General features: G+C 46.7%; 1 protein-coding gene across 9 annotated transcripts in view; it reads right to left on the bottom strand.

Moving 5' to 3' along the window:
- The window catches only part of CLEC16A (C-type lectin domain containing 16A), a 74,203-nt gene that overhangs the window by 18,688 nt on the left and 32,409 nt on the right, over positions 1–23,106 (bottom strand). For 7 of the 9 annotated variants that reach the window (XM_053276282.1, XM_053276286.1, XM_053276284.1 and 4 more), the window contains 4 exons: positions 21,010–21,130; positions 17,019–17,170; positions 15,696–15,900; positions 13,218–13,385 (listed from right to left, as the gene is read on the bottom strand). In XM_053276282.1, the coding sequence (XP_053132257.1) occupies positions 13,218–13,385; positions 15,696–15,900; positions 17,019–17,170; positions 21,010–21,130 (646 nt within the window). Of the gene's footprint in view, positions 1–9,579; positions 9,797–13,217; positions 13,386–15,695; positions 15,901–17,018; positions 17,171–21,009; positions 21,131–23,106 lie in introns of those variants that run through there. The other 2 variants (XM_053276289.1, XM_053276290.1) reach the window with 2 other exon arrangements.

Here is a 23,106-nt window from a genome sequence, read left to right as displayed (position 1 = left end):
ACATAGATATAAACAAAGAAAATGGCTCCATCCCCAAAGGGCTCACAATCTAAAAATGGAATATAAAATAGACACCAGCAAGAGCCACTGGAGGGATGCTGTGCTGGGGATGGAGAGGGCCAGTTGCTAATAAGGAGAATCACCACTTATAAAGGTGGGTCTTTGCTCAGCAGGGGAACATACTTTGCTCAGTTAGAACACACTTGTGAATAAATCAGTCTGCAAGTTGCAAGCCCACAAGAAGTCTAACTAGTTACCCTGTGTGTGTGTCCCCACACACACACACACACACACACACACACACACACAATCACACCCCATTTGCAGCACATCAATGGCCCAACACAACCAGCCAACTCTCTTCCTATTTGCAGATGCTTCCTTGCCTGGTCACCTGGAGGCAATCCTCACTCACCATGGGCAAGTGGTTGCTTACAAGCTTAGTGTAGTGCATACCCTGGTTAAAAGGAACTTTCAGTCTCTGCTCCTCTTAAGCCTGCTGGATCAGGTCCAAGGCCTATCTAGTCCAGCATCCTGTTTCATACAGTGGCCCACCAGATGCCTCTGGGGAGCCCACAGGCAAGAGGCGAGGGCATGCCCTCTCTCCTGATGTTGCTCCCCTGCAACTGGTATTGAGAGGCATCGTGCCTCTGAGGCTGGAGGTGGCCCACAGCCACACTAAACGTGCTTCACACTACACAGGGCTGTGTGTTATGCTGTGTGAGAGGAGAAAACCTGCAGAGCATGGTACGGGAAACAGAACCTGGCTTCCCAAGAAGCAGAGTTTTAATAAAAAGCAGAACAAGTTTCTAGTCCTGCCGATGACAAGATATGCTTGAAGTTGTGTGGTATCTGGTTGCTGAAGTCTCAGAAGCCAGGTACAGGAGAGGGAAGGAGCCAGGAGGAGGAGTTTCAGTGTCCTTGCCTTTTGATTACCAAAATAAATTATGCAAAATAGTAAAAAGAGAATAGGGGAGGGGAAGCCATACAACTTGTATGTTTCTCTTTGCATAACTCTTACAGATTGCAGAACTGAACTTTTTTTGTAAAGTCATTATGCTCTTGACTATAACGTCTTTATAACCCATGCAGAAAAGGAAGAGAGAATCTGAGGTGGGATGGGGAGGGGGTAAAATTGCCTTGGCCCACTGAAGGGCCCACCTCGTCCTGAGCAGAAGTGCAGATATTTCTGGAGCACCCAGATGTGGGACTAGCCTAGAATCTGAAAAGTGCAATGATAGCTCATAGTTGAGGAAAGAGAAGAGTAAGGCTAGAATTATTTGTCTTGATTTCCCTTTAAAGAACTGTAGAGAGGGGGAAGCCCTCCCTTTCCTCCCAACTTCTGCTGACTGCTGAGATTTGGTTTATCAATACCAGATGAGGACATTTATAGTCTTAATGTTCACATGGGAGCAGGCAGATACACAGAAAAGAAACCAAAACCAAAGAATATAGTCGCCATTTTTTATCTCCCTTTTCTCTTTCTCAAAAGGCACAAACCACAATCCAAGCACAAGATTATTCCTGGCAAGATATAAACGGCAAATTTATCTAGTACTTACAGGAAGCAAACAGGAATAATTAGACAACAGGATACCAATAACAGGAGACCCTATTTCAATCAAGAACTGGAAGCACCAAAAGAGAGAGAGAGCGTGAGCAGGAAGTTCAAACCTCAAAATAAAGTATTTCTGCATTTTCAAAAATTTGCAGAACAATATGAGGGAGGAGGAAATGACTTTGGTTGTTTAGGTGTTTATAAGCCTCAGACATCGGTGAAAGGAATGACAAAGAACAGGATTAACACAACATGAGAAGGCAGATGGTAAAAAACAGTGTTCTTGGGAAAATGCTACTAAGAAATGCTCAACGTTACCATGGCCCAAAGTCAATGGGCCACATCAGTTTCAGACGGGTTAATGACAAAGCTCTTTAAAAGCAAAGGCTTTCCAAGTCACTGTCTCTAAGCAGTTCTAACTTTCTAGAAGAGGGCAAAAGTATTCCATAATGTGAATACCTTGTAGGCCAAGGAGTTCTCTCCTTGCCCCACCAAATATACATACAAGGATGAGAAAGGCAAGGTGGAAGACCGTCTGCATCCAGATAACCCCGGCTAACTTGGCAAAGAGGTGATTCTCTTCATTTAGCAGGGGGAGAGTAACTGGCCCTATCCACCCCCAGCATAGTACCTCCAGTGACTGTTGCTGGTGTCTGTCTTATGTTTCTTTTAGATTGTGAGCCCTTTGGGGACAGGGAGCCATCTTATTTATTTGTTATTTCTCTGTGTAAACCGCGCGGAGCCATTTTTTTGGAAGGGCAATAGAGAAACCAACCAACCAGATCTATGACCTGAAGCCAAAGAACACCACAAGTAGCTAAGGCGGCCTCGGATGTTGACTGAAAAGAGAAGCCATAAAACCTGAGCACCGATCAACAGAAAGAAACTGGTACCCGCCCCCCCCGCCCCCGAGAAAGGCTATCTGGAAGAAGAACAAGGAACAGCCATATGCCAACATCAATTTATGAACACCCCTCTGAAAAATAAAGAGCAGCTTAAAGAAACCTTCAGACTACCGACAGAGGTGATGCTGTTGAAGGGCTAAAACAGGGGTAGGCAACCTTGGCTCTCCAGCTGTTGCTGAACTACATCCCCAGTCACATTGTGCTGATGGGAGTTGTCGTTCAACAACAGATGGAGCCGGGTTGCCTTCCCCTGTGCTAAAAGCAAGACTACTTGCCTGAAGGCCTTAGGCAGATGAAGTCTCACTTTACTCCTTTTGAAAGGCATCACAGCAGACCTCAACCACCGCATTACAACCGGTAAAACTATTTTATGAAAGAGATCGCCACCTGCAAGTCCAACAAGGCAAGAATGCAAGCATCCTGGTTGCCGTTCTAGGATGCTAGAAAAACGAATGAGTCACACATGACTGAGAAAGCACAAATGGGCAACTGAGAAGCTCAACCAACCTGTTGCCAAATATTTTAATTCTGATGGTCAAGATCTTTCTGATGGAAACATTCCCTGTGGAGAAACTGCTTCACCCAGGGGTGGCCAGCCTGATGCTTTCCAGCTGGTGTTAAGTTGCAGCTGGGGATGATGGGAGAGCCTTAGGCTGGCCACCCCTGGTCTAAGCCAAATAGTGAGAGAGAGAGCGCGCACATACATGCACCTCTGGAGACTAACACCTCATAGCATGGCCTCAATCGGGAAGATAATGCTGATCACACACACATGCCGAATTCTCTCGCACATGCCTCTCTGCGGAGAATTCCACCTCCTTCAGCATTCCTCTAAATCAGGCCTGCTCAACTTAGGCCCCCCAGCTGTTTTTGAACTACAACTCCCACAATTCCCAGCCACAGTGGCCAATAGCCAGGGATTATGGGAACTGTAGGCCAACATCTGCAGGAGGGCCGAAATGGTCACCTTGGCTCACGTCATTCATCGAGGGCCACAGCTGTGCACTACTGAGGAACGCATACACCAAAACATCTCACTAAAGAAGTTTTGAAGTGAGCTCCGTTTTGTTATTTGCCCATTTATTTCTGTTAGGGTTTTGAGTTTGACAGCATCCTGCTGGGATCCAGAGCCTATTTGTCTCCAGCAATGTTGGGTTGCATAATACCTCTGTTTTTGTTTTTTTTAAAGAGTGGCCTGTGTGAGTGCAGGCACTGCTACGCACTTGTGACTAAGCAAGGGAGGTCATGGGGTGGCAGCAGCGGGAGGGGGGAGTCTTTGTCAACAGTAGAATCTCCCCAGTCTTGCAGGAAAATACTGAATGATTAGGATGAACTGCAGCCTCCCCAACTAACTCACCCTCTGAAACTGGGTCACACATGCCGGTGCCCCTCCATGCTTCCAGGGAACACTGGTCATTAAATTCCTACTTGAGAAAGCTGCAGCAGGGAAGAGAGTTGGAGGGCATCACTTAAGCAGGAATTCAAGGGCTGGTTCCAACATCACTGGGGCATTTCCAACACAGGGCTTTTAGCTAGCATCTCCTCCGGAATGGAGGGTGTGCATTCACATATTGGGCAGATTTTCCCCCCCAAGTCCCTGCGAGCTATCAGGGAGCACTTCACACACAATTCAGGTTTTTCATCGCACAATAGAGTGTGGCCCAATTTAACGATCTATATCCAGGGTTTTAAAAATCCACTTTGTATGTAGGCTTTTGGGGGCAGCTTTGAGCTCGCGGTAAAGTCTGCTGTGTAAAAAACGCTCTGGTACTGCCAGAATGTGACAGTGAGGAATAGTGACTGGGGCAAGGAGTCTGGAAAGCAAGTGGGGAGGACTGGATGCAGAGGATGTGCAACTCGTGAGGCATGCCCTCGCAGCTCAATTCTCAGGGGTGCAAGGACCCCTTTGGTGGCAAGTGGGGCTTATTCTCTCCCCCCCCCCCCCCCCGCACCATGAATTATTCAAGGAACAGAATTTGCACAAGAAGGATTCCGAAGAAGCCACATTCTGGCAACACCAGATGATGTTGGAACCAGCCCAGGAATTCAAGCTTAAGTTATGTCCCCCAACTCCAGACCTGCAGCTTTCAAAACCAGAAATTTAACAACAGGCAATTAGACCTTATAACTTTACTCTAATTGCCTATTAAATCTTATACGTTCATAAAACTGCACTGTTGTGCTGACTCTCAGAAGAGTTCATTCACCAGCAGAACTGGGAGGAGAGCCCAGGAGAACTTTCACCCCATCTTATGCTGTTGTCTTTTCGATACACTAACTTGGTCCTCAGTCGGTCATGTTGGAAGCATCAACTTGAACATCCAAGAACGCAGCATTGCATTTTATGGGTTGTTTAAAAAATACCACACAATTCAGCTTAACAGAGTTTCATTTTTGATGCTCTTGAGAATGGACATGTCCTAGATAATTTTTTTCAGAAACCCTTAATAGTTGGTCTCTTCCACCTTCTCAGAGGCCCGCCAGGAAGACGTTGATGGCTAGAAATAGGATTTCCCCCAATGCTACTGCCATTTTCATCACTGATCCAATCAAAATGAGAGCATGTTTGGGGGAGTGCAGCACAGTTTGGGCCAACAGCGATGATCCAGCATTATCTAGCACAGTAACGACTGTTCTCAATGAGCCAGGGAATGATGGTGGCAGAGGAGGTGCAGCTGCCTTTGCTTTCCAACAGTTCGGGTTGCTCCTCTCTCTTCTACACTGCCTGCTGGCCAGCCATTCCCTGGGCAGAGTTGTGTGGGCTAAGTGCCAGCTTCTCTCTCTCTCATCCCACTAGGACGAGCTGCTACTGATCTAGCAGCCTTGTCTTATTCCAGCTGACAATGGACATGGGGTGCTGGGCAAACCCCCAAGAGGATCAGCCCAGAGCAGTGCAAGCAGGATGTCAGGTAGCTGGAAAGCAGGTCAGGCAGGATCTCTGAAAGCAGAGGCAGCTCCAAAACAGCCCTGAGGTTTATTTACAGCTTTTAATAACTCCCTCTTCAGTCAGTTTTGAGCTCTCATGGTGGCTCATAGATTAGGAACAGCAGTAAATGAAAAGGAGAGCGCTGCAGCAAGCAATAAAAGCCATGAAATTTAATGATCAAAGTAAAATGCAAAGGCCTGGATTAAAAAAAAAAAAAAAGGCTTTGCCCAGCACTGAAAGGATAAAAGACTCGGCTGCAAGTGGGCCTTTCTGATGGTGGGGGGATTTCTAGAAGGAGGGCGCCACAGCCAAAGGAGCCCTTTCCTGCAGGCTGCTGGAGAAGGGCCTTGGAGGAGGATCTCAGCATGCAGGTAGTTTCTGGCGGGAGCAGGAGACCCTTTAGCAACCCGCGTCCCAAGCCCCACAGGGTTTCCAGGTGAGAGCCAGTGCTGGGTGACACCAAGGTGGAATGCTCAGCCAACCCTTTCTACCCCATGCCTACTCCAGCTGTGTTGTTTGCTGAATGCTGAGGGCTCTTTATTACATTATTATTTAATGTGTGTATACTGCCCACTACCAAAGTCTCTAGGACTTTACAGCATAAAACAAACCAAGAATTTAACAGTTGGAAAAAAACAAAACAAACCAGATTAAAATATCCATAAACACACCAACTAATTAAAAACCTGGGTTGAAGAGATGTGTCTTCAGTTGTTTCCTAAAAGTCAACAGGGATGGAGCAGATCTAAACTCTGGAGGAAATGTAACAGTCCCGGGGCAACCACAGAAAAGCCACGCCTTCTGTCACCACCAGATGAGCTGGTGGCACCCTCAGACGAACCTCCCCTGAAGATCTTAATAGGGAGTGGGGTTATTAACGAAGAAGGCGCTCTCTTAAACACCATGGGCCAAAGCTGTTAAGGGCTTTATAGGTAATAACCACCACTTCGTATTTTGCCCGGAAACCTACTGGTAGCCAGTGTAGGTCTTTTAGAATCAGAGTAATATGGTCTCTATGGGATGTCCTGGAGACCAATTTGGTGGCAGCATTCTGTACCAATTGCAGCTTCCGGACTATGTACAAAGGCAGCCCCACACAGTGTGCATTAAAGTAGACAAGCCTGGAGGTTACCAGCTTGTGCACCACTGTCTTAAGGCCACTCAATTCCAAGGGCAGAATGTTAGCTTAGAGCCTTGTGATGCCCAGGCTGCTGGAGGGGCCTCCAACACGAGCCAGCCTGAATACAGAGGTCCTTCTCTGGGTGCCCCACAATAAGACACAATGGGCAGTGAAGGGGGGCGGGGGCGGGGGAAGGCCTTCCTAGAGGCAAAACTTTCTCTGTGGAATTCTCCCTCCAGGGAAGCTCACCTGGAATTCTTTGCATTTGCCCTGGTCTGTGACCAGTGTTCCCTCTAACAGGGATTCCCAGATGTTGTTGACTACAACTCCCAGAATCCCCAGCTGTAATGGCTTTTGCTTGGGGATTCTGGGGGTTGTAGTCAACATCTGGGAATCCCTGTTAGAGGGAACACTGCCTGTGACTTTCTTACCTTGCTGGGCCAGCAGTGCTGCTTTTTCTCTGCTGCTCCATTTCTTGTTTTACTGTTAAGCAGTAAACCTGAAAAGTGGCCTAGAAATAGTTATACCAAAGGGTGGCTTGTATACATCTTTAAAAGAAGTGACAGGACCAGTTGACTGGGGGTGCAAATTCCTGAGCCCCAAGCGGGGAGGTCTGCAGGTTGTTCCTCCCATGGATCTATTTTGTCCTCTGGCCTGATCCAGCTGGTCTCTTCTTAGGACCGTAGGACCAGCTGGGCAGGCTTTCTGAAGTCACCATCCAAGGATGGATCACGAGAAGCCAAGAGCTCTCTCAGTCACACATACCCTGGGCCTTTGGCAACACACCATCCACAGCTCTCCAAGCCTAAAAAGCACCCAAGTGGAAAGACTGATCTATACATGTCACTGAACAAGCACAGCTATAACATGTATTCCCCTCAACCTCTCACCTTCTCTGCATCACAGAACACCTGGTGCTGAAAGTGGTTTGAACTGACTTACCTAGTCCTGGTTTTAATCTGGCATTCTGACACTTCAGAAGCATTGTGCACGGACTGCCAACAAAGAAATCTCTGTGCAATTGGAAGGCGTCCAAGCACCTGTCTGTATTGAATCAGGGCTCCTGGCAGTCAGGCTCCAGGGTCGTACCTCCAGCATCACCAGTCACCTGTTCCTACTGCAAACCCAGCAGACTGAGCTGTGTTCTGGGCTCGGAGTGTGCCACCTAGGCTGCAGAACCTGCCTGCACATTCCATCAGCTGACTTCCCAAGGGCCAGTACCTGCCTGCCCACCAGCCCCTAAAAAGCCTGGGCCTCAGCGCTTGCTCCTCAGCCCAACCAACTCCTCACTAGTGTGAGGTCGGCCCATACTCCTGGCCCCTTGAGGTCATGCTTACTCTCTTCTCTCTGGCCCCTTGATCCTGGTCCACTTTCTATGAAACTTGACCTTGCCTGTTTTGGACCACACCCCTAACTCTAGCTTCCTGGACTGACAGCCAGCTTTCCCAGCTTCAGGAATTTAACAGCCTGCTGAGGCTCAACAGTGTAAACTAGGGTTTCGCCATCTGGCTTTGACTAGAATTCCCATCATCCCCATCCATAATGGCCTTCGACCCACGGTGGAGAACCCCTACTTTAAAGCATATTTTGGTGGAATTTTGATTTCTGCTGTCTGCTGTGGCTATTACAGCAGCAAATTCTGTAAAAATAATAATTCTAATGTGTTCCTAATGTGTTTTTATCTATTATGATTTCATCTTCTTATGAATTTTAAATGTGTTGTTTTATGTTTATAATTCTAGAGATTTTTATACTAGGAGATATATAAATTCAATAAATAAATAAATCCTGACATCTACACAAAAAACAAGGGAGGACAAGCGTTCAACAGCCACTGTGGTGGGAGCATCTAGGTAAAGCAAATAAGCGGCACCACACCCTCTACCCTTTAATGCAACTTTATTGTGCCCAGGACTCTAAAACTTAGAGCCAGGTGAATTTCTGCATTTCACACAGATGTGAAACATTCTTTAATGTGCCTATTCCTAGGAACAGGCCAAAGAAAAGACAACCACCTTTAACATGCTCACAGTTGGTTGGCTCTTTTAGTTGACTACGAGGTAATGTGCCTGCCACCATGCCACACCAAAAAATCAAGCATGATGAAATCTTGAGATGTAAAGTGGAGGGGGAGAGCGAGAGAACGTTCTGTCTACATCCTTCTTTTCTTCCAAGGAACTCATTTGGAAACCATGGGATTAGCCAGCACAGAGTTATTTTCATGCATGTTCCCAATTAGGTACTTGATGGAGTTTATTACCTCTATTAAAATTTGCACAATCCTGCAACTCTAGCCAATGCCAGGAGAATTTCCCTATTTGCAATTAACCCCCCCCCCATTAATCTCGTTAAAAGATACCCAAGGCTATGTAGCTGCTTCACAGTGTCTGACTGACTGTGGGACAGGCGCATTGGTATTTAGGGGTATTTGCATGTTAGGGGAAATTTTCCTTCTGTGCCTTATCCATTCTCTCAAATAGCAAGGCTGATAAAGACTTTGAAAGGCTGTTGGCAGTCAGTGGGCACTATACTGGGCTATGTGGGCTCAGACTCCAGTATTTAGGGCCCATAGCTTAGGGGCAGAATATGCATCCTGCATGCAGAAGACCCAAGGTTAAGTTCTCAGCATCACCAGACATTTTTCAGGCAGTTCCAGCAAAAGAATTCCTCTCCTATCCCTGAAGCAACTTGACCTTGAGCAACATGAGCCAGTGTGGTGTAGTGGTTAGAGTGTTGGACTGAGGAGATCTGAGTTCAAATTCCCATTAAGCCATGAAACTCACTGGGTGACCCTGGGCCAGTCATGTATCTCTCAGCCTAACCTACCTCACTAGGTTGTTGTGAAGATAAACTTAACCATGTGGGCTCTGGGCTCTTTGGAGGAAGAACATGATAGAAATGTAATAATAATAATAAATAATAATAATAATCTTGGCCCTCTGCATCCACTCCCTTCCCTCTGTATTTACAACCTGATCCCTGTGTTTTCTAATCCTGCTTTCCCCCTTTCCCTCAGCCCCGCTCGTCATCTTTTTCTCCCCCTTCCCCCCTTAAAAAATAAAATTAAAAAAAGAGTCGGGCGTGTTTTTATTGTTCCAAGTTTCCACACATCACATTCTCCAGTCAGTCTTAGCAATGGTTATTATTTATTCTTCCCACTCTGCAGAAGCCTCCAACAGTATCAACAGCGGGTTGTCTTGACTATCTCGTCCTCAAGCAAGGAACCCGGGAGTGGCGGTGGTGATGGGCGTAGTCACTTTTGAGGCATTTCTTCCTGTGTGCCCCTGCTTATAAAAGAGATTTACTCTCATGTAATGAATCCGCTCGGGAGCTTGGCATGACCTTTTGTCACACCTTTCCCTAGGGGAAACACATGCTGTTTGGCATGAAGGTTCTTGCTCACAGAGTTTAATCCGAGGAGGAGAGGATCGGTGTAGCCCCTTACACTGCCAGGGTGTTAAAGAGCACAATGCCTCTGAAAGTGCAGCAAGGAGCACTTCAGCAACTGAACTGGGCCCTGGCACCTGGCTTCTTACAAGTTAACTGCTGCCAGGGCCAGGCCCGCTCAGAAGTCCAGAGAGGCATGGGCCTCTTCCAGCTTTTGAGGCCCCTAGCCATGATGAAAACAAAAAATGACAACCCATAGAAAGAAGCTGCCAAACCCATCAGATGCCAAAACACTAACCAGTGACTAAATCGGAGGCCCCCTCGGAGACTGAGGCCCAGGCCAAAAAGTCCTCCTTGGCTTCCCCTCTGTTTGGACCTGGCCAGGACTTCGTCAGTGAGGTGTTATAACAAAACATAAGTAACAAGAGCTGTGAAGTTCTAGGCTGAGACCAGGGGGAATTTTACAGCTTAGACAAACTGAACAAGTTTGCACAGCTTCTCATTTGACGTAACTGAACTTTAAAAAACACCACCACCACCACCACCACCCAGTTCTGCACTCAGTACCACATAGTGCATTTCCCCCATGCCCCCACTGTGTTCAGAGCCCTGACAGCCGCTCAGCCACTCTCACTCACTCACTCACTCGCACTCCTAACACCTCTCCTCTTGCTAGCAGCAGCACCACAAGCCTTGAGGTGAGCCCCTTCCAAGGAAGGCTGAAAAGCACCCGCCTTCGTAGGACATCCAGCCAAGCAGCAGTGTGTGCACCCAACTGGGTCTATCTCGCAGTGCCACAAAGGAAGAAACTGCCTCCCAGTAGTGGGCAAAGAGACACCTCAGTGCCCACCCACCTCTTCAATAAGGCGCTAGACTTGTCCAGAGGAAGGAGCAGGGTGGACGGCCTTAAAACCACCCAGAGAAAGGACGAGACCCACAAATGCCCTCATCACATTGGCAGTGGTGACCATGACCATGAGAAATGGGCAGGGGCTCTTCTCAGAGTGAAGGCCCATGGTAGACGGGGAACCACCAGAGCCCACCGGCCAAGGTGACCCGTTGCCTGCCCTAACTAAACACCAAATCTGCAGCAGCAAATCTATTCGCAGCTTTTTTCCTGTGACAACATTCCAAAAATAAATGCATAGTCTTTGGGTACACTGAAGGAATGCCTCAGTGCCTTCATTTTTCTTAACATGTACACAGTATTGAGGGAAGTATATCCTGCTGTATTGCCATTTCTTAAAATATTGACAAGTATTCAAATAAAAACCATTTCCAAATATAATAGTTACATAAAATTAAATATAATTTACGTTTCCCCCTCATCAAATATTTCAGTTCAAATACTTCTGGCTACTGAAAAAAATTCTGAGATACTTATCCAGCATAAAACATTAAATAATGGCTTTGTTTTTTAAAAGTTGTGTTTACTAAATACAAGTCAAGCACGCTAAGTAAGATGCCAAGCAATTTAAGGCATTGGAAAATGTTATGATACAAGATTTTCTGGAAAACCACATCCCCAAGTCACTTACTGAAATGGAGGAATATTCTCCAGAGTTCAAGACTTTTCAACATGCCCTGATACATAGTTCAACACCACTGACACAGTGTTCGCCATCAACAAAACAAATACGGTCTCTTTCCCCCACAATGAAACTTTCTCACACAACAGTTTGGAAAACACTTAGGAACATAGGAAGCTACCTTATGCTGAATCAGATCTTTGGTCCGGCTAGCTCAGCATTGCCCACACTGAGTGGCAGCAGCTTCTCCAGGGGTCTTTTGGGCAGGGGTCTTTCCCAGCTCTAGCTGGAGATGTAAGGGACTGAACCTGGGACCTAGATACCCAGGTTCCTAAATACCCAATGAAGTATGGTCCCATTCCCTAAGGGGAATATCCTACAGCGCAAACATGTAGTTTTCCATCCAAATGCAAATCAAGGTGGACCCTGCTTAGCAAAGCATAATTGATTATGCTTGATTCATACTCGTTACCACAAGACCAGCTCTCCCTCTGCAAACTTAAAAAGGTTTTACAGAACATTTGCTCTACTCAGTGCACAGAGGATGCAAACAAAGGAATTGTCACAGAACAAGGCCTTGTGCCATGGAAAACAATGGCATGGTTCTTGAGGGCTATTTAAAGGGGTCTCAGATTTGTCAGGACCAGAAAGGCCTCCACTCATTCTCATCAAGCCAGAGGAGCTGTCTCTAGCTGCTCCTGCTGCCATAGAACGACTTTTCTTTAAACCAACATGAACGCCTGTGCAGAGAAGGGACAGAAACAAGAATCTGTGTGTGCACAAAAGCACAGACTACATCAGCTGATGAGAATTTTAAAAAGTTGAGGATAGCAGGACTTTGCAAACTGGAAGGGAGTTCTAACAGATTCAAACTCTGCATGTAACTAACAGAACCCAAAGTACCAAGCTATTGTTCTTTAAATTCATCTAAGCCAGTTTTCATGCAAATTCGAGTTTTAGCTTTACCCTAAGCAAATAAAGGCTTTTTTAGTTAAAAGAACAGTATAGCAGAGATAGGAATGCAAAGTTTGGGGCTCAGTTGCATGAAAGCCTGCCTTCTGTTATTTTCCATTTTACCTTGCCTTCTCTCTAAAGGCAGCAAAAAATGCTGAAGAAGCCAGGACAGAGCAAAGCTCTCTCTCTCACACACACACATGCCTGGAAGAACTTTTAAACGCAAGGATATTCACATTTCCCAGAGAAGACAACAGAGTGGGGGGAAAGGCACAGAGAGCCTCCTGCCACCCAGAAACACGGCCATAAAAGAGTAATCTAATACAGTGGAGTTCTCAGCCGACTTGTGTGTCAAAATCAACTTGAAAGGAGCATGCATTCCAATGCAGTCGTGTTACCTTCTTCACACCAGAAAACTGAGGAATAAGGAGCAGAACCAAAAAAAGCCACTGTATCCAAGCTAGCCAATTGAAGCCACAGCTTTTGCTGGAATCTGAAGTATTACAATATTAAGTCTGGTGTAGTGTAGTATGAATCGGGAAGACAGAATCTTGCTTCTGCCTCATTAGGTGACTTAAAGCAAGCAAAGTCCCTTAGATGCAGCCCTCCCATCTGAAATAGGGAGCTAACATTTGCCTACCATGAAGGGTTGTTGTAAACATTTACAGCAATAATGTAGGTGAAGCACTCTAAAAATTATATGCATATATTAAAGCGACAGGAAGTAACTTGCCAAGGTTTTCTGGCAGATTATTTCAACTTTCCAGTGTTAATGATCTTATGATACAGGATCCTACCAAATGAGAGCCAGTCAGGTGGGGTGGGAAGGGGGTCTTACCTGGGACTTTGTCAACGGATGCAAATACAGAGCGCTGCACAGCAGGGTCACAGCTGCCACGTCGGGACTGGTCATAAAACCTGAATGGCAGGTGCTGGACTGTAGAAGAAGAGCTGTGCCCAAAGCCCATCACTTCATTCGCAGGTTGGACTGGAAGGTCCAGGAGAGCTGAGTGCAAATGGAAGACATGAGAACGTAAGAACAGCCCAGCTGGATCAGGCCCAAGGCTTATCTGGTCCAGCACACTATTTCACACAGTGGCCCACTGTGGCTTCTGAGAATCTCACAGGCAAAAGGTGAGAAACTTTCCTGATGTTGCTCCCAAGCAACTGGTGTTTAGAGGCATCTTGCCTCTGGGTCTAGAGGTGGCCTATAGCCAGACTAGTAGCTATTGATAGATCCGTCCTCCATGAATTTGTCCAAGCCCTCTTTTAAAGCCATCCAAGATAGTGGCCATCACCACATTCCAAGGAAGAGAATTCCATATATTCATTAAGTGTGGAAAAGTACTTCCTTTTGTCGGTCCTAAATTTCCCGACCTTCAGTTTCATGGGATGGACCCTGGTTCTAGTATTGTGAGAGGAAGAAAAGCTTCTCTCTGTATACTCTTCTCTACTCTATGTATCATTTTATACATCTCTATCATGTCACCCTGTACTTGCTTCTTTTCCAGACTAAAAAGCCCCAGATGCTATAGCCTTATCTCATAAGGATACCTTTTTCCTTATGGATACCTTTTTCCAAGACACAAAAATCTGTACTGACTGAAGAACCCCAACTGCCACTTATCAAAACCAGGCTTGACTTAACATGTAAGCTGTATGGCTTAGTTGACTGGATTTGCACACGCAAACATGCATACATGGCCCTATCCACCCCCAGCACAGTACTTCCAGTGACTGTTGCTGGTGTCTATCTTATGTTTCATTTTAGAATGTGAGCCCTTTGGGGACAGGGAGCCATTTTATTTATTTATTATTTTTTCTGTGTAAACCGCCCTGAACTATTTTTGGAAGGGCGGTATAGAAATCGAAATTATTATCATCTGAAGGATTTAATCCTGGAATTATTATTAAGACTATTTACATGCTGCTTTTCACAGATCTTGCAACCCTGTTGCTCTGAGAAAGATCATTTCACATGAAAAGAGTTCCTTGGAGATTCCAGTGCACAACTGTGGCACAACCCCCCACCCCTACCCCCACCCTGCAAGCACAACCCTCCACCCTTGTCCTACCCAGCTTTGGATTGTGTGAACAGCCTCATTGGCTGACACCCAAACTACTTTTCTCAATAGTACTATTCAAGTCCTACTACTAACTGTCAATAGGACTTGCTCTACTGGATTAGTCAGGATATCAGCAAGTGCTGATATCTGCTGCTGCTCTTTGTATTGCTTTTATGCTTGTGTTTTATATTTTTAATCAGATTTGTTTTATATTTTTACCTTAATATTTTAATTGTGTCTTTTCTACAATCTTGTATTTAAATTTTGCTGTAAACCGCCTTGGGATTGTTTTAATGAAAGGCAGTATATAAATTTAACAATCAACAAACAAAACACTGCATTGGGGGAGGGAGAATCTAGTCTGTCTGAAAAAGGACTTCATCAGCACATGGGAAGGAAGATTATTTTAATATTTTTTTGCCACAGAACCGACACTGGGTATTACAGAAACTAACAAGGCATTCATAACACCAGTTGCTTGAGGCACTAAAAGCAGAATAGGGCTGCATAACTTCGGCTTTTCAGCTGTTCTTGGACTACAGCACCCATCATCCCTAGGCATAGAGGCCAATAATCAGGGATTATGGGACTTGTAGTCCAACATCTGCAGAAGGGCCACAGTTCTGCAGTCCTGGTGTAGAGCTTCCTTTGAAAGCAAACAAACAAAACCCCAATCTAGATCCCTAAAGCAGGATGGACAGAGGCTGCTTAGACACAAGATGAGCATTTCAGGCAGCAGGTTTGGGGTACCATTAAGGGTGGCTGAGTGGGAGACTGCTCTGGCTCACAGGGCAGCATCCATTGGGAAGTTCTCCTGTGTGGCTACTAACCTGGATAGCTGTATATTTCTGTCAGGATCAGAGGGGGCCTGCCCCTGAACACCTGGTGTGGGGGAACACCAATGGGAGGAGTCATCGCCTTCTTCCCTCTACTTGCAGGATTCCCAAATATATTTGCATGAAGCCTCATCCAGCAGGGCTTTTCCCTAAAGTTCTTATGCATGAGCCCCATTAAAGTGAATGGATTTGTGCAAGAGCACAGCCATAAGCAAGCTGATGTGCATTCCAAAGGAACAAATATTTAATAGTAGTGCACGCACCCCAGAGGTGGCTTTTCAGTTGGTCACCTTTTTACCATGGTTTACCATGTTTTTACCTGTTTACCTTGTCTGCCGTTTCAACAACAAAGATGCAAAGCAACAAAACGTGACAAGCCACAGGGAAACAAACCATTAGGAAGCAGCAAGTTACCTGCTATTCTCTGCATTTTCATCCGGCGAGCCTGGATACGACCTTTTGCTAGGCGCTGCTTTGCAATGATGCAGCGAATATGGTCTGAAAAGATGAAGGTGGCCTGAAGGATGGGGAAGGGTCGGGAATGGGGGCTGGAGGCTGGCTTGTGAATGATGATGTTCAGGGCCCGGCTGTCGTCTTCCACTCCGGTCACCTGCATATCCTGGAACGGAGCAAACACACACCAGTGGGTCTGAGTCCAACACCTAGGTTCGTCCCTCAGCACCACGCCTGCCAAGGATTAAAGGAGGTAAGCCTGGTAGTGCAAAGGGAGGACACAAGTGGCGGGGGGTGGGGGCTGAGAGCTCAGGGGCAGAGCTTCGGCTTTTCATGTAGAAGGTGCCCAGTCCAATCGCTAGCACCCCCAGTTCTATGGACCTTGGGCGGCAGACTGGGAAAGAATTTTTGCCAGAGACCTTGGAGAGCTGCTGTCAGGCAAAGTACACTTGGCCCGAATGGATCAATGGTCTAATTCTGTGGGGAAAACCTTCATGTGTCCATTGAGAGTGCTGGCGAGCAGTGCAAATGTAGAAGGCCCGGGCTCAGTCCCTAGGGCCGTTGCAGCAGGGGTTCTCACATTTGGGTCCCCAGATACTGTTGGACTACAACTCCCATGATCCCCAGGCTTTTGGGCCATGCTCACAAAAAATAATAGTAATAATAATAATAATAGGAACCCTCTGATCTAATCCATCTTCCCATGAAGTCTCCAGTTTAACTGAGCACCAAGCCAGCTCCCTCCTAGTGGAGCACTTCCAGGGTGCAAAGCAGCTACTGACATGGCCAAGGCTGAGTGCAGCTGACTAAGTCATGAGACATGGAATCAAGCACCTCGCTAAGTGGGACAGGTCAAGCAATCAGGCTCCCAGGACCTGCCCACAGTGTGTCCTCAACAGAATGTGGGAATTCCAGCAACGCTGTACAATCTACTTTGATCACCACATGCAAGCCTGCTTTACTGGCTGTGAGAGGGGGGAAATGAATCTCCCACAGATCTTTGGTCCAAAGGCATATTCTTACTAGCAAGAGAGGAAGTCTGTGGATGCAAATCCCACCACGATCCTTACCCAAACAACCTCCAGTGAAATCAATTCATTGCAAACTATTTGGAAGGTTTCTGCCCTGAGCAACTCCCCTCCCTCTGCTAGAGAGCTCTCAACTTTGGCAGAGGGCCTGGGCAGGTGACTAAACTCATTTCACCGCAACTACAAGCTCCCTCCCACCTGCTATTGTCCAGGCCAAACTTCTGCTGGTTAAGACTTCTACCAGCTTTGGACTCACCTGAAGAAGGCCTGCAAACTTGACGACTCCCCACCCCAGGCGGGCAACATCTGGCTCCACCAAGCTCATCTGGTAAATATCCACTGCCAGAAACCTTTGGACTTGGCCGCTGTCTTTTGTGATCACAGTGCAGGCAATTAAATCACTGTTATCTGAAGCAGAAAGGGAGTAGGGGAAGGGTGGGAGAGAAGGTGAGGATCCTGTGCTTTTCTAGAACACGATAGCCTCAAAAACATGCCACATTAGGAACGGTAGACTCTCCACCTTTACAACCAACTTGGGAGAGAGTTACACCAACTTCCTGTTTGTTTTTCCAACTTGCTACATTCCCTGCTTCTATTCTGGGCATAAATCCCTTACATGAAAGGCCCCATGCAGCGACCGAAATACATCAGCTTCAGTGGAAGGCTGTCCTGGAAAGGGATGCTGTGCAGGTGAGAAAGAGGCATCTGTCTGTCATGACCTCTGCATTAGATCCTCTGTTTCCTCTGCATTGCTAACAGGCTATTATCTGGTTACAATCCAAATTCAACTGGCATACAATGGTGCTTCTCCTCTTTATCCACAAGAGGCGTGCTATATGGTGACTGAGGGACATTTCTGACACCTTTCACCCTATGAGAAAGCCAGGAACACACCTTTTTCCTTGGAAGAGAAGGCAGGCCCATTCAGACACTTTATGGTTCCTGGCAAGGGATAATCTGAAGCTCAGAGCCATTGTAAATACCCTCCAGATGGTACAGCAGAAGCACATTTGGTAAGAATGATGATCCAGGACGCACCACAAGGAGCAAGCGTATGGGCAAAGTTGAAGCCTCAATTGACGGGTAAGTTGGTCTGCCCACAATTTCAATAACGCAGTTCTTAAGTCCTGCCTGAGCCCGATACACACCAGAAGATTTAGAAATGAACACAGAGAGAATCCCGCTCTACACACTACAGCAAAGCCTCAGAGGGGAACAAATGGCTTAGTTTCCACAGACTATAAATTATCTGGATTTCCAGGAAAAGTGACCAATCTGATATTTAATCTTTCCCATGGCAGAAATATTAGGGGGTTGGGAACTGTGTGTGTTTAGACAAGAGACACTGGAAAACTGAAAACGGCAAAATGCATTTTAAATGGACCATAGCTCAATGGTGATTGTTCTATAAAACAGAGGAAGGTTACAGGAACACACATTAAACCACATCAATGAGCATTACTGAAAATAAAGAAAAACGGTGCAGAGGGGAGGCAGGTACCCATCAAACAATCAATATGCAGGAAACGACGACATCATTCCATTTGAAAGCCAAAAAGAAGATTGCACTTTGATTTGCTTTAAGAATGTCCACATAAAATAAACTGACAGCTACATTATAATCACATTTCCAGTCAATTTCTAAGCTGCACAGTTCAGTTCTATATCCTGGGAAGCACTTTCTTGACACAGCCCAAACATACATGCCGTGCCTAGCATCACCAAACACACATGCCGTGCCTAGGACCACACAGGACATGATCTTAAGTTGGTGCCGCCTTTTCCTGAAGAGAAGGTCCACATGGCAAACTGGCTGATAATCTGGCTGGCTATTTATTGCCCATTCCCAGAGCTGTAGTTCACTGAGATGGCCAATCTGAAGGCTTCTTTTGCCACCAGCTGTGCTTAAGAGGAGGAGGAAGGAAACACAACCTGACATGTCACTACAGCCCATTTCTAAACCCTCTGGGAGCAGCTGCAACACAGGAGTGGTTTAAGAAGGGTTTAATGAAGTCATGGAGGACAGGTCTATCAATGGCTACTAGCCTGAGGGCTATAGGCCATCTCCAACCTCAGGAGGCAAGTTGCTCCTAAATACCAGTTGCAGGGGAGTAGCAACAGGAGAGAGGGCATGTCCTCAGCTCTTGCCTGTGAGCTTCCCAGAGACATCTGGTAGGCCACTGTATGAAACAGTATGCTGGACTAGATAGGCCTTGGACCTGATCTGGTAGGGCTGTTCTTAGGTTCTTAGTGGTAAACCTCAGCTTCTGTGTCCAGCCTTTACATCGACTCTGGGTGCAAATCTTCCAATCCTGGCAAAAGTCCATATATCCTTAGTGTTCACATATGTGAACATTAGCAATGAATGTAACAAAACCTGGATCAGACCAAAGTACATCATCCTGTTTCCAACAGTGGCCATCCAGATGTCTCCAGGGAAGCCCACAAGCAGGGTCTACAAGGCAAGGGCCCTCTCTTGCTGTTGCTCCCCAGCCTCCATATGCTACCATCTTTAGTAGTGGCTGCCTGCCTGCTGCAGATTCATCTAAAGCTTTGTAAGAACATAACAGCTTTATGTTCTTACAGAAGCAAGTAACGTGTGCCCTCCTTGACGAGAACAAAGGTTTCTCTAGTCCAGCATCCAGCATTTCACAGTAGACACCCAGGTCGTGAAAGCAGCACTCCTCTCCTACTCTTGCTCCTAGTGGGTCTCTCTTCAACTGTTTCTGAAGACAGATGCTCTCTCCACTGGCTCTTATCCACTGACAGACCTCTCCTCTTCCACGAGCTTGTCCAATTCCCCTTTACAGCCATCTCACAAGTGCCCTTTGCTGCCATCTATCCTAAATCTCCTGCCAATCCATTTGATGGGCAATCCCAAACTTTAGTTTAAAAAAATATGTCTCTCTGTTCACCTTCTCTATCCCATGCACAGGTTTATAAATCTCCATCACGTCCCATCTGCCCCCCCCCACCCACAAACTCCCAAACACTGACCTTTCCTCACAGAGAACAGGCTCCAACTCCTTGCTCATTCTTGTTGCCCTTCCCTATACTTTCTCCAGCAATACAAAATGCTGGAGGCTTTGTGCAGGTGGCTGCACAACAGATCTGCAAAACAGGGGGGGGTTTTGGGGGCCCCTTTCCTAATAATTCCGAGCAGGGAATTTGCCTCCTTCACACTTGCTGCCTCCTGGATCAACATTTTCTGTTAGCTATCTGCCATGATAGCTCCCGTTTGTGATTAGTTGCTGCCAGTGAGGGCCCCCTTCCACAAGACTTTGGGCTAAGAACAGAACAGTTTCACTGTGGCTGCAATCCCAGTTTTTCAGGTAGGCCCTCCACACTCTGCTGGGCCACTGCCCGCTTTCAGAAGCTCTTCTGGGGGTGGGAAAATGACCACAGGGGGGCCAAGAGGACTCATAGTGATGCTGCTCTTTGTTCAAAGATGGATGGAGAAGCTGGATGCACGCAGTGCCAAAAGTCAAGGGTTACGTGGACCGACTTACAGCTCCACTGCCTCTAGCGACTGTGACAGTAAGATGAATTCGTTGAAATGTGTTAACAGTAAAGATGACTGACGTCTTCTATTAATATGCATTCTTTGAGCCAAGATGGAAACAGGGACCCTACATTTCCCAGCACAGACAATTTATTTTGATAACAAAGAGTTTGGCATTACCCGAATTTCACAGGATGGCTATTTCTGGTGTTCAGAATTTCCAGTTAGCACTACTATGGCAACAGGCTTCTATCCTCCCCCCACAAAGTAAGTGGGGGGAAGAAAGCAACATGTATATGCAAAAAAAGGCCCCGTTCCACTTCAAAGCCCACTGCTTGCCCATTTGTCAGAATAACCAGCCCCTTTTCTCAGGCCCCTGAGCTGCTTGCCCAGCTATAAAATCCCAGCTCGGTCTGCCAGGTGGCAAGTTGGAGATGGAGGAGGAGAAGTACGGAGATTCCCCTTTCCCTTGTTCCCCCAAATTTACAAGTCAACTGTCCTAGCCAGGAGGACCCTTGCATGCTTTGAGGCAAAGCAAAACCTTCAGATTCCTTTGCACCTTGGACACCTTTTTTTGAGCAGATCTACAACTTAACCTTTCAAAACTCTCCTTCAGGGCAGAATAGGAAAGGCAAACCAGTGGGAGCCACCCCCAGAAAGGTCCACCACTTCACTGTGGGTGTTTGTACTTCCTGGAGAATTCTACCAATGCCACCTTTCCGAGCAGATACGACTGGCTACTCACTCAAGTCAAGGACATCGTCTGTTTTAATCAAGTCTTCCTCCCTCGTCAATGGCAGCTGAGTTTCTGGCTCATCCTGAAGGTGCAGCGAGAGGGAGCGCAGCATGAAGAAGACACGGATAGCCTGGAGGCAAAAAAGACACCCGTGAAGTCAACCTCTACAGAGGATTCTTCCAACGTTGAGAAGGAGATGCCCATCTTGTAAAAATATAACACAATACGGCTCAATTAAGCCACTGGCCAAGATGCATTGAATGCCTCTCTGTGTGGAGTCTCCTGATCTCCACTCTCATCCCCTCCCCTCCGCCTTTTACCATTTTGAGCACACTTACGGCACATGCAAAGCAAAGCACTTACACCAAAGCAAAGCAAAGCATGAGAATAGGAATGGAAGAAGGTAGCAGCATGTTCAGATCTCAAACCAATCTTAACCCCAGCCTGCAACTTTTAAATTGAATCTATGTCTTGCTTATTCTCTTTTTCAAAAAGGAACCCCACAATACTAAACCAACCAACCAACCTGCGGTTGTTGCTTGAACTGTATGCCTCAGGGCAGAACCTGCCTGGTAAAGACGAATGCAGAAGGGAAAAACACTACAGGAGAACCTCGATATCCATGGTGGGCTCTGTTCCGAGCTACAGCCGCGGATATGGAAACCGCAAATGTCAAGTTATGGGATCCTATGGGACTGTGGGGGTTAGGTTCCTGGCCAGCCAAATTTCATGGGGGGAGGGAGAGCTTCTTACCATGCTCTGCTGCTCTCGAGTCATGCTGTGCCCCCAAATCAGGCAAAAATCAGCGTTTGGTTTTTTTCTCATTCTTTTACAGAGATGAGAGCCATTTTGTAGCTCTGTTGAAGAAAGTGGTGGACAGAAATGACCTCCGTGGTCATTTCCGGCCACCTTCGACCCGCAGATATGTAAGGTTGGCATGTTTCTTTTCCCCCCCATGTATGCTTAGGTCAGGTTTCTTTTCCCTGACCGCAGATACACGAATCCACAGATCCACCTGTACTCTTGGTTCTCAGGGACAGCTGAACCAGCTGCCATTTCATTAGGAACTGGCTCTATTAACAATAGAAATGACACCACAAGAGGTATTCAGCAGTCAAGTTGAAGCCAAAAGCGCTCGTGGGTTAGGAGATTCTGTCGAAGCAGGGCTGGCCAGTGTGGTCATGTTCAGGTTCCCTGGACAAATCTTATCCAGAAACTCTTTCCATGTTTCAGCCGGTGTGCATGAGTTTGTGCACGCCTGCAGATCTGCAAGGCAAGGGGAGGGGTGGGGAAGGGGGAAAGGCCTGGCAAAGAACACAGATAAAAGGGAGTCTGGAGTGTACAGAAAACCACAACTAAGTTACTTAGTTACATAATAGGAAATAAACCAGGAGCAGAAAATTAGCAAGAACTTGGTGGTGAAAGATTTCAATCTGCACCCTGCAGCAGAAGAGCCCAGGGTGGGGAGCTCAAGGACCTGGTTGCAGTGATGAAGAGGCCCTGCGTAACCTCTCCCTGTGTTTCAAATGGTGGGGGAACCTGGAACGGGGCCTCCACCAAAGTTTTTAAAAGACAAGTCAACTCATGTGGGAGAAGGTGAACCTTTAAGGTACGCCAGTTCCAGACTGTGTAGGGATCTAGAAGTTAAACACCAGCATCTTGAATTCCAGACAAGATCTGTCCAGAAAATCCTGAATTGACCATTGGCCACTGCTGCCCCACTCCACACACACTTCCCCAGTCCACCTTGGAATCCAGCTGGGTTTCCAAAGCAGCTCTGAAACAGAGATCACGTGTTCCCTGCAGCCTACCACAGTCAATATCCTGGCAGCCACATTTCAGACCAATGATAGTTTGAGAACATTTCAACAGGCAGCCCCACGTAGAGCACGTTTCATTGATCTAGTCTGGACATGACTACGACTGTGGTTAGATTGCTTTTATCTAGGAAAGGGCGCAGCTGGCAAAATGCAAGAGGCGATATCCTGCTCTACCAAAGTAGATTGAAGGAGGGGGTTTGTGGCTTCCTATGGGCATGAGATTGGTAAAATGCTTTGAAAAATGTAGGTCAATTTCCATGGAATGCAATATTTGTTTCTAAGAACC

Source organism: Hemicordylus capensis, chromosome 13 (assembly GCF_027244095.1).
Source record: "Hemicordylus capensis ecotype Gifberg chromosome 13, rHemCap1.1.pri, whole genome shotgun sequence".
Lineage (NCBI taxonomy): Eukaryota > Metazoa > Chordata > Lepidosauria > Squamata > Cordylidae > Hemicordylus > Hemicordylus capensis.
This window is presented reverse-complemented; position numbering and strand designations above follow the sequence as displayed.